The 17426-nt window shown below is 39.5% G+C and overlaps 1 protein-coding gene across 1 annotated transcript; it reads right to left on the bottom strand.

Moving 5' to 3' along the window:
- Positions 1-3975: 3975 nt before the first annotated feature.
- Positions 3976-6665, bottom strand: Osi7 (Osiris 7). Its single transcript, XM_017140337.3, has one exon. The coding sequence runs from the start codon at positions 6457-6459 to the stop codon at positions 5593-5595; it is 867 nt and encodes a 288-aa protein (XP_016995826.2). The 5' UTR covers positions 6460-6665; the 3' UTR covers positions 3976-5592.
- Between the last annotated feature and the right edge of the window lie 10761 nt (positions 6666-17426).

The raw sequence follows: 17426 nt of genomic DNA on the forward strand, positions 1-17426 counted from the left end.
AAGGACTTATAACGCCTTTTAATGTTTTACATATGTAACTTCTATGTTCGGTGGAAGTACATGACGTCAAAAAAACAATTTAGTACCAGAAAATCCAAATGATAAGAATAAATATCCCAGTCGAAATGCACCTGTCCATCTGCCTGATTTTGCATAAAGTAATTAAAAAATGAAAGTAGCGAATTTTCCAATTATTTATTAGTATATTTAGTTAAGTTAAGTTATGTATGATCCACACAAATAAATCCTCTTGTTCCTAAGAATTCGCGGTTTTTAGAGAATCGACATAGAATACATATTTAGGTATCTTAAGTAAAGTTATGTAAGATACACAAAAATATATCCTCTTGTTCCTAAAAATTCACGGATTTTTAAAAATTGATCTCTTTAGTTAAATTGTGTATATTCCACTCAAGCTCCTCTTATTACTAAAAATTAGCCGTTGTTGAAAAACCATAAATATATAAACATATAAGAAAAAAATAATAATTCGTTTCGGACATCATCACCATGAGTGGGTATAATTCACAATAACAACAAGAAAGGAAGCTAGCTTCGGCCAGCCGAAGCTTATATACCCTTGCAGATAATTCCTATTAATTTACAAATCGCAAAAATGTTTATTTTCCTATTATTTCTCATTAATTTTGCGTTCGTTTCAATGGCAGCTATATGATATAGTAGTTCGATTTTGATAAAATTAAAATCGAAATTCGAAAATATTTGAAAAGAGTTATATCCTAGAGTAGAAGAGAATACAATAAAAACCAACGAAGCAATAATTTATTTCCTATTATATTCCCATTAATTTTCCGATCGTTCCTATGGCAGCTATATGATATAGTCGTCCGATTTTAAAAAAATTTTATTCGAAATTCAGAATTAGATAAAAAATGACATTTCCAAAAGTAGAATGTTATAGGTTCAAAAACACCCAAAATATAATTTTTTTAAATTTTTTTTCCCGATTGTTCCTATGAGAGCTATATGATATAGTTGTCCGATCCGGCTCGTTCCGACTTATATACTACCTGCAATAAAAAGAAGACTTTTGGGAAAGTTGTATCCCGATAGCTTGAAAACTGAGAGACTAGTTTGCGTAGAAACGGACGAACAGATGGACAGACGGACAGACGGACAGACGGACGGACAGACGGACATGGCTAGATCGACTCGTCTAGTGATGCTGATCAAGAATATATATACTTTATGGGGTCGGAAACGTCTCCTTCACTGCGTTGCAAACTTCTGACTGAAATCATAATACCCTCTGCAAGGGTATAATAAAAGTAAACATACAACCTGGTTTAAGTATATTTTAATAGTAATGAGAAATATTTTAGCCAAAAAAAAAACTTGGTAAAATCAACTGTAATAATTGTCAAACAGGCCCCAACCAGCAAAATTGTCAATTATACTAAGTAAATAGTCATTTCACAACAACAAAATACACACAATTAGCAAAGACACAAACCCAAAGGAAAAACAAAGTACACGTAACTATTTTAATAGTTACGTAAATATCTTTGTTGCTCAATTTTACCAAGCAAATTTTTTTGTGTAGGATTTTGTATTTCTCGTTAGGATTGTTAGCGTTCCGCAAAAGTTTGCAGCGCCAACATTTGTGTTTCAGAGCTACAAATATTTATTTTAATTGGAGCATAAGCCGTATTCCTTACAATACCTTATGTCAAAAGATTTAGAAATCTCCAGCACACCAAGTGACTCAATGGCATACCACTCGGCAGCGCAGCGATAAAAGTAATTAAGCGCTCTTCGACTGCAATGCAAATTGACCTGCTAATCAAAGTCCTCACGCAATGTGCAGCATAAGCGCCTAGGCGATGCAACGGCCGTTTGATAATTACGGGCGATTGTTGCTAACTGCATAGCGTAATTTAAATTGACCACAAACGACGGCGGACAGCAGAAGCGGCAGCAAATCAGGCGTGCCGGGAAACCGCTCGAGTGACCAAAACTGTTTCACGGCTTTGCGGGGCTCGTGGCCAATTAACTTTCAATTAATCAAAAGCAATGGAAGCTCGCCAATGCGCTCAGTTGATTTAATGCACGGTGAGCAAAGCTACGCCAACAATTGGTGTAATCATAAATTCAGATGCGTGCTTTGTCTGTCGGTCGTCAGTTGTTGTGTGGGAAAAACGTGCTGGAGCGGAAAATTATGGCCGCGGCAGTAATGCCGAGCGCCTAATAATATTATTAGTCAGGCAGGCAATCTGGCTCTTCATTTCGTTTACTTTTTTGCCGATTTTTATTTTCTGGTTTCTGGCTGTCGCTCTGCTGGAAAGCGCAGTGCTGCAAGGCCGGCAATCAACTTTGGCTTCGGGACCGCCCCTGGTTGTTGTCTACGTTCTGGTGACCTCCTTTCGGAGTCGGAGCCCAAACTCGTTTTCATTTCGTTGAGCATTCTGCACACATTCTGCGCTGCGACGACGCCCTTGCAGGCATCCCATCCACTTGGCTTTAACCCCCCACTGCCCCCGTCCAGTTGACAGTGAAATTGGTTTCAAATTGGGCACTCTGCACGATTCTCCTTCGCAGCGTTCTCCTCCGTCCCTCCGCCACTAACTCCTCTTATGAATTATTGTAAATTTTGTGGTTTTTTATCTGGTTTTTCAGAATGTGAAATTGCAGCTGGTGGTGCTGCAGAGTACTGATGCTGCACCAGTTTTGCTGCCGCCGAGGCGGCGTTTCTCTAGCGGCACAACCGTTGCTCGCCCCAAATCACTGAGTCGGGCTTTCGTTTTGGTCAGTCGATTTGCATATACTACCATGTTTAGCGGCTGTAAACGAAATTTATCAGAATCGAAAATAGGCTGGATAGGAGCCGAGGAACGTTACCAATTTTGTAAAGTGATTGTGGATTTTGTGGGACATAACGGGTTAAAAAAGTTGATACTGGAATATGTAAATGGTAATGGAGAGTGAAATGATTATCGTTTAAAGTTTTTAAGTTAAAGTTTCCATTAAACCTTTCAGCAAATGGTAAAGCTTTTTAAGAAATGTTTTCATGCTAGTCCCAGAACTTTAATTTATTCCTTTTATATTGAAAACTTTGTATATATAATTTTTAAACAATAATTTTCTTCACAACTTTTTAATTAGTCCCAACTTATTATATATTATTTGACAATTAAATATAAATATTTTCTACTTACCCATTATAAATTTCATCCTATGATTAAAACGAAAAAATCCCAAAGCACAAAAGCATGCCCAATTCCGTGTAAATCCTCTAAATGGGCGATTTTTAAGTCTCGACTGACATTTGGTGGCACCAAGCGGTCTCTTTGAGATAATTTCCAACCGAGCGTAGCCCAAAATTTTCGTAATTTCCATTTGATTAAGTGAGCGGCGTCCGCCACAAACCAAAAAAATAAGACTGACAGTGGTCAGTCAATGTTTGCTCAAGCTTGGCAGCTGCTCAAATGAGTTGTTAACATTAATGCGCATTAACCTGTCTTTTGTTTTCGCCGGCATTCGTTGGGCCGCGGCGACTTGGCCACATTTAGAGCGGCTTGGAAAATGCTGTTTTGGTCTTGGCCATGTGCCACAATTTCTGAAACTTTTCACTGCAATCGTGGTGGCTCGGCGGTTTGGGGTCTTGACTGCTGTTTCGGTTTCCTAACTGTTTACTTTCACTGTCGGTGGCTGTTGCCGATGTTGCCGTTGCTCTGGCTTTTTCTGTTGCCATCAAAAGCCTGCGGGGTTTATTGGATTTTTGTTAACCTGTCTTGGCCAGACCCCAGTCATAATTATTTACACCTATTAACGGGCAAATCTTTGAAATTCGCTGGGGCAACTGGGTCGCAAATCAATTTCACTTGAAATGAAAGCATTTCGACCCAAGATGGACTTGTCAACGGCCAGTTTTCGTCTTCGTTTTGGAATTATGCATAGAGCTTTCGGTTTTGTCGTTTCGCTTTCACCCCATGGTATGCCATAAATTATAGAGACTTGTCTTGATTTTTCATTGATTTTTTATTTATTAATCTTCCTTGCTTGTGTTTTTTCAACTTTTTTTGTGTATTGTTTTTCATCATTTTTTTGTTTAATGACATGCATGTGTGACAGAGAGAGGGGTATTGTAATCTATGGAATTTACATTTTTTGTGAGTGAGTTTTGTGATCTGTGACTTATCCACATCTGCAGCTTCACGCTTCTTCTTCGTCTTCATCATCATCTTACTACTGTTGCCGGAGTTACAAAGTTGTGAAAGCGCCGTACGACTTTGCTTAAAATATTTAAATTAAAGTGCGACGTGCTGGCGACTCGAAACTTGCGGCCGTTGGCTAGAGAGCCCTCCAAATGTCACAAACAAGGTATTTTTAAGTTGATAATTAAAAATCTGTTTAGGTCCACAGGGCAGGAGAGCCCGACACCAATCGGGCCGACAAGCGGTTCGAGTCGCTCGGATGCATAAAGTACGCTTAAGGAGTTAAGATATTGAAAAAAAATATTTTAACATTACGGAGAATTACAGGGTGTGAGTAGCAGTGGGGTTTTTGGGAAAGTAGAGCGCTAGAAAGTGACAGATGCAGAAGCAGCAGAGGACGGCGGAAAGAGATGGCAGATAGGAGAAATGAGAAAGTTGAAGAGTCGAAGTAGAAGTCGAGTGTCGAGTGAGGAAATAGTGGCTCTGAGGCAGAGCCGGAAAATGAGTTCATTTTGGTGTGGCGATGTGTGTTCGGAGACCTATGGCAAGTGATGGCATGCAAATGACCAAAACTATGACTCAGTAGAAGGTGAGAAAATGAAGGATAGATAGGATAGATTTGAAAGAACATTTAGCATAGATAGAATGATGGAGATAGAGATATAGATAGAAATAGAGATATAGTTAGAGCTAGAGGAGTTAAAGCTAATAGTAGGCATGCTTGTTGCTGGTATTGTTGTATTGTAAGACTAGAATTGCATGTGAAGAACATAGTTGAACAGGCAGATAATAGAGTACAGATATAGATTGTTGAGTTAGGATTTGTACGTTGCTTCGATTGCATGGCAATCGGCAGAGTTTTGGTATAGGCAGTGTACGGTATACAGTTTAGGATGGAAGCACAGATATAGAGAGAGTGAAAAAAGATGGATATGTAGATGTAGATAGAGACAGAGATAGTGAGAGAGGTATTGATAGACTGACAGATGAGAGTGCATTGCAAATGGATGCAGTTGGGGTGATCGAGGTGCCGATGGTTCGGGGAAGTGCTGTGCGAGCTTAGACTTAAGGCTGAGTATTTGCAATTTGTGGGTTAACTCTCGCTGGCCGCTCTTTTTACAAACTTAACTTTAGCTTCATCAGTTTTAACAACTAACATATATAGTTCTGATTCTGTTCTGGTTTCTGTCCGGTTTAACATTATCTTGCGTGTGTGTGATTCATTCTTTTTCGTTTTCATTGCTTGGAGAAATAAATAAAATAAATTAAATTAATAAATTAATTAAAACGAACGATAAATAATGTGTGTTCCTCTTTGAGAGTCTCGTGTGTTGTCGCGATTCTGTCTCCGATTCTGATTCGATTCTTCTTTTTGAGTGATTTTGATTGGTTTGTGGTGTGCTCGTGATCCTGTGACTTAGGCCTGGACGGGCTTCTGGGCACCATAGGCCAGGTCCTGGGCGTCGATGGAGCGTCCCCAGCCGCCATGGCCGCTGCTGCCGTAGGAGGCCGAGGAGGCTCCGGCGTCGGCGCTGTAGCCACTGCCGTACGAGTCGTGGCTCGTCGAGTGGCTGCTGCTGTGGTGTGGGTGGGCCACCACCTCGTAGGTCACGTGCTTCTCCTGCGACAGCAGCTTCTTGAGCCCGATCACGGCGGACAGCACCAGTGCGATCTTACCGATGAGCAGGGCCTTGCCGGCGATCAGGGCGATGGCGCCCAACAGCAGGGGCAGCAGGGCAGCGGCCTTCAGGGCGACGAGGGCGAGGATGGGTCCCAGGATCTTGGCGGCCTTCTTCTTCTTGCCACGGCTCTCCTCGGAGGCGTTGGGGTCGTTGGAGCCGAACAGGGACTCGGAGGCATCCTCGAGGGCACGGCCCGTGGAGCTAACGGCCTGCACGATGTCGGCGCCCTTCAGCTCCACCTTGATGGTGTGCGAGTTGAGGAAGCTGCTGATGCGGTTCAGGGCCAGGGACTCGAACGACTCGTCGCCGGAGATGGAGCGGGCGGCCTCCTGCTGCGGGGCGTCCGGGGAGCGGACCACGGTCACGCCTTCGGTCAGGGCGAACTGGTCGCGGGCGCCGAGGACCTTGTCCACGAAGCTGAACAGCTTGTACTTGACGCACGAGACGGAGTCCTTGCGCAGACAGTCGCTGTAGATGCTATCCATAATGTCGTTCTCGCCGCCGATGGCGTTGCGGGCGTGGCCGCGCGTCTCCTCGGCGGGAAGGGCGGCGCTCAGGGCGACCAGACACAAGACACCGAAAGTAACTTTATGGCTTGCCATTTTGCTTTTTGAATTGGTTTTTGTTCTTTCACGGTTTTTAAATTGGGTTCTTTGGATAGTCCTTTTGAGGGTCCACACTACACTTTCACGTAGTTCGGCGGCGAACGCACTTTCTCTTGAAGGGAAAACTGTATTTTTGTGTGTTTTTCGGTCTTGGCTGACTGCTGCTGCCGTATAGCTGCTCAGACGGTTAAGGATTGAATGATACAATTTTCCACCGCACACGACAATTTATATACGGCGGCAGTGGCAGCGACTTCGGCATCGGCATGCTCATCTGCTGCGAAAGCATTTCTCCGTCCCGCCCGCCCCCTGGCCCCCAGCAGTGATTCCCCCAAACTAGTCGTGCAAGTTTCTCGCTTAAGTCTTTCGTTTGGCCAGCCAACGGTAATGCGCAGTCGGCATCGGCGTCGCCGTCGGCAGCGCTGCAGCGGTACAAGCAGCGGCATCTGGAAAAGCATTGTTACTGTAATTTGTAAGCTGTCTCTGCCGGTGCGCTGCTTTCGCCCGAAGTTCATGTAACATTGTCAACAGTCGCAGCCTCCTGCCGGTGGGAAACCAGCGAAATAAACAACAGCCACTACCACGGCCAGCTACTTTTACCCGCCGGGAGAGCGGGCCAAAAAGTGCTGAAAATCGTAGTCGTAATCTTAATTGTCTGGGCTTTAATTGAAAATCAGTTTTTGTAAAAGTAAGTAAAAGCATTTCCCTTTCAAACTTAGTCGAGCGCCTGGAGCGAGCCGAACAAATGAACAGAATGGTGGATTCAAAAATCAAAAGTCTGTCATTCCAAAAAAAAAATATTGAAGGTATACCTAAGAAGTATCACAATCTCCAACGTTTACATCGATTTCTAAAGTACAGTTCTTGAAGTCCGCAAAATTTAATTGTTTGCAGATTTTCAGATTAGATAAAGAATATTTCAATTTAATATACATTTTCAAAATACTCAAATTGTATTTCGAATGAAAAAACTTTTATGCCTTTGGTGAGAATTATAATTTCAGTCAGAAGTTAGGAGCCCAGTAAAGAGATCTTCCGACCATATAAAAAATAAATGTTATTGATCAGCACAAAACTGCCGAGTCGATCTAGCCATTCGCACCTGTCTTTCTGTGTTATTTATCATTAAATTGTATTCTACTTTTTACGGTAAAGTTTTCATTTTTAAATTCCTAAATTTCCAAAAAATTAAAATACATAACGACATTTTGCCTTGACCATAAAAGTTTAAATAGTAATTTAAACTAAAATGTTGTTTTGTGGTTGATTCCTAACAATTCAATTCAGTAAAAATTGATCTGGTAAATTGTGGAGAGTGCAGCACTAGAAGAAGTCAATAAATAATTTAATTCTAAATAATTCTAACGTGTATTTAGGGGTTAAAAACCCCGTATCGGGGCTTTTTAATATTTAATAATTTAATTTAATTTAATAATTTTATTTAACTTTTACGCTGTCAAAGCATTTTAAAAGTACCATTCCATTTTTTTTATACCCCATACTCAAATTAATTTAAAGATTTTTTAAGGGAAAAAAAAGAAAATTGTAAATTAAATAAATTGCATGTTTATGTGAAATAATTTTCAAAACTTAAATATTCCAAATATTTTTTATCAGACAGGTAAAAAATCATATAATCGTCTCTTGAAATCGAGATACTTCGCTGAAAAGTGTCATGTTGAAATAAAGATGACAATGACCAATTGATATCAGTTGGTGTTTCTCTATGTGTGGTCATAAGATATTCATAATAAAACCAATCACGTTCTGAGGGCAGGGAATCTATGCCAAAACCAAGTCACCAACCAGAAAGCAGTGACAATAATAATAATCATAACCCCATTCAGAAAAGGGAAAGTCGCGGATACATCTGCGAGAAATGTGTGGTATGCGGTGGTCTGCCCTTCCTCACGATAGCTGTGCAAATTTTATACGTTGTCAAATAAGATGAGGCCAAAACAAACAGCTGCCATGGCCAACTAGCAACACACATCGGCGGCGTCCAGCAGGCTGAGTTATCGACTCGAAAATACCAGTAGCACGACCCACAGCTGTCCCCAACTAACTAAGTAACTGGCTATAGTGACTAACTAACTGGCTGGGACAGGTAAAAGTACGCAAATAGACAGTGACCACGAGCCCAGGCAAATGAAAGTCATCATCTCATCCCCGGGCGAGAGATTTTGGAGTTTGGAAATGCGAGTGGATCCATGGATTGCATCGGATCTCGGCAAATGACCGCGAGCAGGATGCGGTGCCACGGACCCCACGAAAGTGTTGAAAATGGTTAATTAAAGTGTTATGAATGTGTGAAAATGCAATGAAAATGCGCTTATGAATTGGCCCCCAGTAGCGGCGGCCGAACGGTGTGAAAACGCTTTTCCAGATCAGCCTAAGCTCAGCTCAGACTGTCTTTTCTCAGTGAAAGCGAATTTGGTATGCATCTGTTGGCCGGGAACCGCCACGCATTGCGTGAATCTCAAACTCACAGAAAGAAAAATACCTTAAATATATATACCTCCCCCAAAAAAATTTTACCAGAAGCATTGTGAAGCTGTACAAATTTTTAAATTATCATTAAAATTTTATATACACTTTACTCAGCTAACCTGTTTCATTCAGGGACCGTAAATAACAGTTATTTGAGACTTATATTTTAAAAAGCCTACTGAGATTTTTTCAATTTTTTATCAACAATTTTACTGGTTTTTATGCACTTTATAGACATGGACAAATAACAGTTAATTTGCTTTCCAGATTTGTTGAAATGCATATGCTTTGTGGACAAGAGTAAAAAGAGTCTTATTTTTGACGCTTAAAACAAAATATCACAGTAGTCTTTTTAAAATAAAAGTCTCAAATGACTGTTATTTACGGTCCCTGGTCATTGAATTAAATGATTAAATTAAATTTGTACTTAAAATATTTTTAAAATTCTAATTTGTATTGAGAAAAAAAGATAACAATGCTTACACTGAAAAAATTCCAATATGTGGGCGCCAGAATTTTGCGGTTCGTAACAGTTAGAGTGGTTAAACTAAATTAAACTTTCGCTGCGTAAAAATCCCGTGGAATCCCAAATTTTTAGCCTTTACAGTTTCCGAGACTTTAGAGTTCCTACAAACAGATGTACGTACGGATATGGCTGAAAAGGCTCGGCTAATGATGCTGATCAAGAAATATTTAAAGATTTGGAAACGGGTTTTTTAAGGAACAACATTAACCCTTTTATTCTGCGAGTCACACGAAACCAAATATAAGTCAGAGTATATAGAGTAAATACAAAATAATAAATATCAAAAACAAAAATAATGATAACTTACACAGTGCAACATGAAAAATGTAACCGCAATTCTGATTTCATGGGCGGAAAGAACTCATCGAAATAAGCTAAAACCCATTTGGGTTGAACCCAAGGAACTAAATTGACAAATGACTCTTGCGCACTTAGCACATAGTGCACCTAGCGCGTTAAAAAAATTGCCTAATTTTTCGATTTTTAACGCGCTAGGTGTACGTCTTCGCAAGAGTCATTTGTCAATTTAGTTCCTTGGCTTCATAGCTACATAATCACTGAAGACTTGATAGTGAAATTTTAATCGGTTCACAAGATATGGCCGTTACAAATAAATTTTGTATGTAAAACTTTAACTCACTATAGAAACCAGAGAACCCCAAATGGGTTTTAGCTTATTTCGATGAGTTCTTTCCGCCCATGAAATCAGAATTGCAGTTACATTTTATAACCCTAAAAATGTTGCACAGTGTTATTGACTGAAGAGGGCATTCTTTTTAATACTTATTTATATTTAATATTTCAATTGTTATTTTATTCAACAAAACAAACAAAGTAGGGTAAAAACCTTGAAATCGAATGGGAAATCAGAGTTTTAGGCTTCCTTTAAATTTAACAGGCAGACGAGAAAACGGCCCTTAGCATGTAAAATCGATGTATGGTATGGCAATAATAAATAGAAACAGTTTGTTTCAATTTAAGCTTATATACCAGAAGCTTATATACCCTTGCAGATCATTCCTATTAACTTACAAAAAATTTAAATTTCGGATTTTTTGAAATTATTTTTTCTATCCTTCCCTATAGTAGCTATATAATATCCGATTTTTTTTAAATTTAATTTAAAATTCGGAAATATTAAAAAAATCATATCCTAGAGTAGAAGAGAATACAATAAAACCCAACGGAGCTATAATTTGTTTGCAATTAATTTCCCATTAATATTCCGATCATTCCTATGGCGCCTATATGATATAGTCGTTCGATTTTGATCAAATTAAAATTGAAATTCGGAAATATTAAAAAAAAATCATATCCTAGAGTAAAAGAGAATACAATTAAAACCAAAGAAGCTAAAATGTATTTCCTATTACTTTCCCATTAATTTTCCGATCGTTCCTATGGCAGCTATATGATGTAGTCGTCCGATTTTTTAAATATTTAATTCAATATTTTATTCTATTATTTATATTTAAAAAAATAATATTCCCCAGGAGTAGAGGGTAATATTTCAAAAAACACCGGAACGATCGGAAAATTATTGGAAAAGTAATGGGAAATAAATTCTAGCTTCTTTGGTTTTTATTGTATTTTCTTCTACTCTAGGATATGACTCTTTTTAAATATTTCCGAATTTCAATTTTAATTTGATCAAAATCGGACGACTATATCATACAGCTGCCATAGGAACGATCGAAAAATGAATTGGAAATTAATTGGAAACAGATTCTAGCTCCGTTCATTTTTATTATATTCTCTCCTACTGTAGGATATGTTTTTTTTCGAAATTTAACAAAAATCGGATGACTATATTATATAGCTGCAATAGGGAAGGGACAGAAAAATTCATGTAAAAACAATACAAAATTTAAAAGTTGTTGCGATTTGTAAGTTAATAGGAATGATCTGCAAGGGTATTTAAGCTTCGGCTGGCCGAAGGTAGCTTCCTTTCTTGTTTAACGTTATTTTACCGATCCTTTCTATGGGAGCTAAAATATAGTTGTCCGATCCGTTCGGTTCCGACTTATATACTACCTGCAATAGAAAGAAGACTTTTGGGAAAGTTTCAAGCCGATAGCTTAAAAACTGACAGACTAGTTTGCGTAGAAACGGACAGACAGACGGACGGACAGTCGGACGGACAGACGGACAGTCAGACGGACAGACGGACAGACCGACATGGCTAGATCAACTCGTCTAGTGATGCTGATCAAGAATATATATACTTAATGGGGTCGGAAACGTCTCCTTCACTGCGTTGAAAACTTCTGACTGAAATCTGTGAGTGTCAGTATATTTTGCCTAACTTTAGCTAAGACATTCCAGCTGAGTCATTTACCCCAAATGCAACCTTGCTATTAGCGAGGATCCGATCCTCACACTAATCACCCGAAAATACCATACTTAAGGATTTTGGGATTTCACGCATACGACGTTCACACTAGAAGCCATGATTTCCGCCTCTTTTATAACAGCGTCTCTCGTGACCAGTTCGTTCGCTCCGTAAAAATTACTTAATTCGATCGCATCCAATCATCCGCGAGTGAATTCCCTGCTAATCTGTGCATATTTTCTCCTGTTACTGTTCCTATTCTTGTTGGTGAGTTAATTTCTCCGAAATGTTGTCGTTTTCTGACTGGAATTCCCCAGAACGCAGAAACCAGCGACCACGTGCGATTTCCAAGAAGTGCAAAAGTTTGCGAGCCCTCCCTCTGCGCACAGCAAGGAGCTGGAGCCGCTACAGCGGTAACATTTTTTTGCATCCGTGCCACGCGAGTGCGACGCCCAGGATTTGCATCAGGTCTACGCCTGGATTTAACATTTCATCAGAGCCCACGCTTGGGTCGTATTTCATCATCACCACGCCTGAATCTACATAAAGGATTTCTGTAAAGGCGCACACCGCGTGAAGTGGATCTTTTCTCCTTTCCACGCCTGGACTACCGTACTGTTCGTAATACCGGACCTAGTTTGTCAGCGTCCAACCGCAAGCGGCATCAAGGAACGCCGTTTCTACCTAACTGCACCAAAATCGACAGGTCCGAACCAGTCGGACGAAATTCGGACGAATCCCACCGGCGCCGATTCGTCAAATCCGCGCAAGCACGCGCAAACACGAAGTCTCATCCCAATTGGAATTTCAGTTCCAATTCTGGTTCCAGTTCACGTTGGCTGGGGCTGCCAACTTGTTCTTTGTATCGCATTAAGTAAAAGTAGTTTAGTTTGCTTCTTTTCCAACACATTTAAGATACGATTCTAATTTACTTTACGATTTCTATTTAGCCAACATTATTTCGTGTGTGCTTATGATATAGATTGACATATATAACCATTACATAAACACTTCAAAGTTCTACAGCACACATCGATCGTCATCAGGCCTGCTGACTTCGTTGGAGAGTTCGTAAGTACGGCATAGCCGTCAAAACATTTAACTATATATTCATTCTTGTCTAAGCCCACACATTTGATATATATATTTATCTATCTACAATCATATAATCGTTGTCATATATAAGAGAATTAAATAAGAATCGTTTGCATTTGATTAACGTAAAGTAATCGGCCTCAGGGCCTCGAATTAAATAAGAATATCGTATATCGATAACATAATGTAATCAGCCACAATTTAACGTAAAGTAAATATTTTCATTTCCTTTTTCTTTTTGACAATCGTAAATACAATCACGACAGTATAGAGAGTCGCTTAACGTAGACATCGTTTTAGTCTTAAGGACTTAGTGTTAGCATTATTAGTATTAAGAATGAACCGTATTATCGCTTTTGGAGTTTTAAAGATGAAGTTTAATATGAATTAAATTGTTATCTTTTGAGGGCCCCTAAGAGAATGTAGCGCAGCGGTTGTTTAAGGGTAGAGTCTGATGAGGCTTTACAGGTAGGGTGGGTATAGAAGGAGGCCATTACCATCTGGGCCTCCATCTTCGATAGGTACACTCTCTCGTCCGAATCTTAGCCGTTGGGTTTAAGTTCTTATCGTTATCGTTTCTCTGTCTACTACTGTTAGTTCTGTGACACTCTTGTTCTATCTTAACACAAACCCACACCCAGCTCCCTGAGTAGGCCGGTCGAAACGTAGACAGAGGTGTTAGGGTGGACAACGCTCATCGAGTGTGTTCGTTACAAATCATAATACCCTCTGCAAGGGTATAATAAACTAATAAATAGTTATACCCGTTACTCGTAGAGTAAAAGGGTATACTAGATTCGTGCAAAAGTATGTAACAGGTAGAAGGAAGCGTTTCCGACCCTATAAACTATATATATTCTTGATCAGGATCACTAGCCGAGTCGATCTAGCCATGTCCGTCTGTCCGTCTGTCCGTCTGTCCGTCTGTCTGTCCGTCTGTCCGTCTGTCTGTCTGTATGAACGCTGAGATCTAGAAAACTATAAAAGCTAGAAGATTGACATTTTGCATGCAGATTCTAGGAGTTCCTACGCAGCGCAAGTTTGTTTCAAAAGGGTGCCACGCCCCCTCTAACGCCCACAATCGCTTATATACGATTTTAAAAATTTCAATATTTCGGAAAAGTAAAAATGCAGTTTTATGGTGTTTATCAATACCTATCGAAATGTAGAAGAAATTTTTTAAATCGGACCATTCGTTAAAAAGTTATGGCGGATCAAAGTTTTTATCTCCTTCGCACTTTAGCTGAGTAACGGGTATCTGATAGTCGGGGCACCCGACTATAGCCTTCTCTCTTGTTTTAAATTATTTATATCTAAAAGATTTAAATAATTTTTGCTTTATAATTTAAATTGTCTAAGTGTACGTGGACCCCTTTTCTACCAGTGCATTTAGGGATGCAAATGTGCTCAGGCGCCGAATGTTGAATTATTTGACATTTAATTAAATTTGTATATTCGCTGGCTTGGGAGATGGTAGTTGCTGCCATGCTGAAAACATGAGAAACGACACTTTCACTGAATTGGCCCCGCAGACCTCGAATCCGAGTCCCGCCTATATGAATGGCCACGGCAAAGCGCCAGCCTCCCAGGCTAAAACTCAGGGTGCATCGGATCTGGATTGGATAAGGCCTGTGAATCGCTTTTTGTTCTATTGTTGTGGCGGGCCAAATCAACAGGTTGCTTTTTGCTTTTGTCTAGTAAAAATGAAGTGTAATGTCCATTCGAGCTCAACGGGTTTCAGCTGCAGACCTTAAACGCCGAATCTCGGGCTGTGAAAGAGATGCAGAGCGGGAATATACCTATATATATGTGCACTTATATTTTATTTATAGCGCAGTTGCCATTGTGGCTGACACTGCAGCAGTACACAAAAAAAGAAAGTTCAGGTTAGATTTTCCTTTTCCATTATAGACAACAACATTCACTGCCGCGGCGCGTGCAGCGCTGCATCTGGAAAATGCAAGACTGCAAGCCAACAAACTTACAATCCAAACTCAAAAACTGCATGAATGGACGACTGAACGAACGAATGACGAAGTGAGTGCCGGACCTAGCACTCCCAATTGCCATTTCCATTGCCATGGCCATTACCATTACCATTACTATTACCATTGCCATTGCCGTCGAGTGGGTGTTGACATACACCGAAAAAAAAAATGGCAACAAACTCCCACAATGCCAATGATAATACTGATGGTACTGCAGTCAATCACGGAGTGAAACCGCAAAACAAACTGCAACTGCCACTTAATATCTTTATTTTTTTTAACTTACAGAGCGGCAACAAAGAGTCAAGTGGGCGTCATTTCTTCGGCCCAGTTCAAAACAAAATGCTCAAAGCCAAGAGAAGACAGGAGTTTTTAAAACTCTCGATAGCGAGACCTACACACAAAAAAATTTGCTTGGTAAAATTGACCAACAAAGATAGTTACGTAACTATTAAAATAGTTACGTGTATTTTGTTTTTGCTTTGGGTTTGTGTCTTTGCTAATTGTGTGTATTTTGTTGTTGTGAAATGACTATTTACTTAGTAGAATTGACTATTTTGCTGGTTGGGGCCTGTTTGACAATTATTACAGTTGATTTTACCAAGTTTTTTTTTGTGTGTAGTTACTCTAGCATAGTAAGGGTATATATGCTCGTACTTGCATAACCAGAATAAATACTGCGATTTTATCGGCAAAATTGGTATGTCTCTTCGTCCTAAGCGAATTAGCGCTGAAATTCAAAATTCTTATATTTTTAAAATATTTCAATTTTTACCGTTGAACGACTCATCTGGTAATTTGGCATATTTAAACTTGTAAGTACTTAGCGAGGCTATTGACAACTTTTAATTTTCACACAAACACAGACTTTATAAACATGAGTTGGACTTCCAACTGCGGGTAGCACTCAAATATAGTGGTAATTTACTTTCTTTTAGGTGTTTATTGCCGTGTAAATGTGAGAATTTTCCCGGGACGGTGTTTACGACATAGTCGTAAGGCCCAAACTTGCATCGATATATGCAAGCTCACTCTTACTCACTTATGACTGCTTTAATGGTCCACTGTCAGCTGGAATTACGGCGAGTTAGCTTGGCTGCCCTATCATGGGAACAGCGGACTTAGCCCCCGAGGCGCAGGGAAAGGTCAGATCAGACGGACAGACACAAATTAGTGGTCTGTGCTGTAATCATTTAGCTGAAAAACCTGCCACGCCCATTAGCATAACCGCCGAGCAGGCCCACCTGGCAACCGCCGCTGGAGATACAAATTATAAATGCACGAATCGGACTCGGAATCGGCCGCATCACTTTCACTTTCCGTTGAGCGCTAATATGCATCTAGCAAGCCAAAAATCGAAAAAACACAAACCAAAAATAAAACATTTATGGATATGGCTCACAGTCAAAATTATCTAATTCAGCGAGCATAATCAAAACGGTAAGGCTAATTCCATGGCGCGATGACGCTGTCGATGGCATCCATTGCGAAATCGGAGCACGGATGTCTCGGAGATATTTTCACACCCAAAAAGCGGGTATACTGACTGCAGTGGTAAACTTGACATGATTATTAGGTTATATTTACAAATATTTAAGAATTTAAATTACATGAATTTAATCCATTCCAATTATTATTTAATTATTATATGGAAGTGTTTTTACATTAGGAGCGGAATCTATCTAATTTTGAAACCGCTTATGGACAAGAGTATAAAATTATTGTTATCGATCCCTGATACAACTATTCCCAGACATTTATTTATACCTATAAGGCTAACAGAGATTTTGAAACCGCTTATGGACAAGAGTATAAAATTATTGTTATCGATCCCTGATACAACTATTCCCAGACATTTATTTATACCTATAAGGCTAACAGAGAATTAAAATCTACACACAAAAAAAAAAACTTGGTAAAATCAACTGTAATAATTGGCAAACAGGCCCCAACCAGCAAAATTGTCAATTCTACTAAGTAAATTGTCATTTCACAACAACAAAATACACACAATTAGCAAAGACACAAACCCAAAGCAAAACAAAATACACGTAACTATTTTAATAGTTACGTAACTATCTTTGTTGGTCAATTTTACCAAGCAAATTTTTTTGTGTGTACTTGTTATGGATGGTATATCCTGCAATATTTGCATTACTTTATAGATAAACTATGTTACTTCTATTAATAACAAGAAAGGAAGCTAGCTTCGGCCAGCTGAAGCTTATATACCCTTGCACATAAAGTAAATACCTATAGTTTAATGCTCACTCGGTGCAGTTCCAAGGATTCTAGATTCAGCGTGCCTATTTAAATTTTGTTTTTAAGTTGTCAAGAATTAAAACGCCTACTTCCTACAAAGTTACAATGAATTTTCTTATATTTGTTTGAATATTCCTATGGGAGCCTCAAGATATAGTGGTCCGATCAGACTCGCTCCGACATATGTACTACCTGCAATAGAAAGAAGACTTTCGGGAAAGTTTCATCGCTATAGCTTTAAAACTGAGAGACTAGTCATGGCTTAATAGAC

This window comes from Drosophila takahashii, chromosome 3R, assembly GCF_030179915.1.
Source record: "Drosophila takahashii strain IR98-3 E-12201 chromosome 3R, DtakHiC1v2, whole genome shotgun sequence".
Taxonomy (NCBI): Eukaryota; Metazoa; Arthropoda; class Insecta; order Diptera; family Drosophilidae; genus Drosophila; species Drosophila takahashii.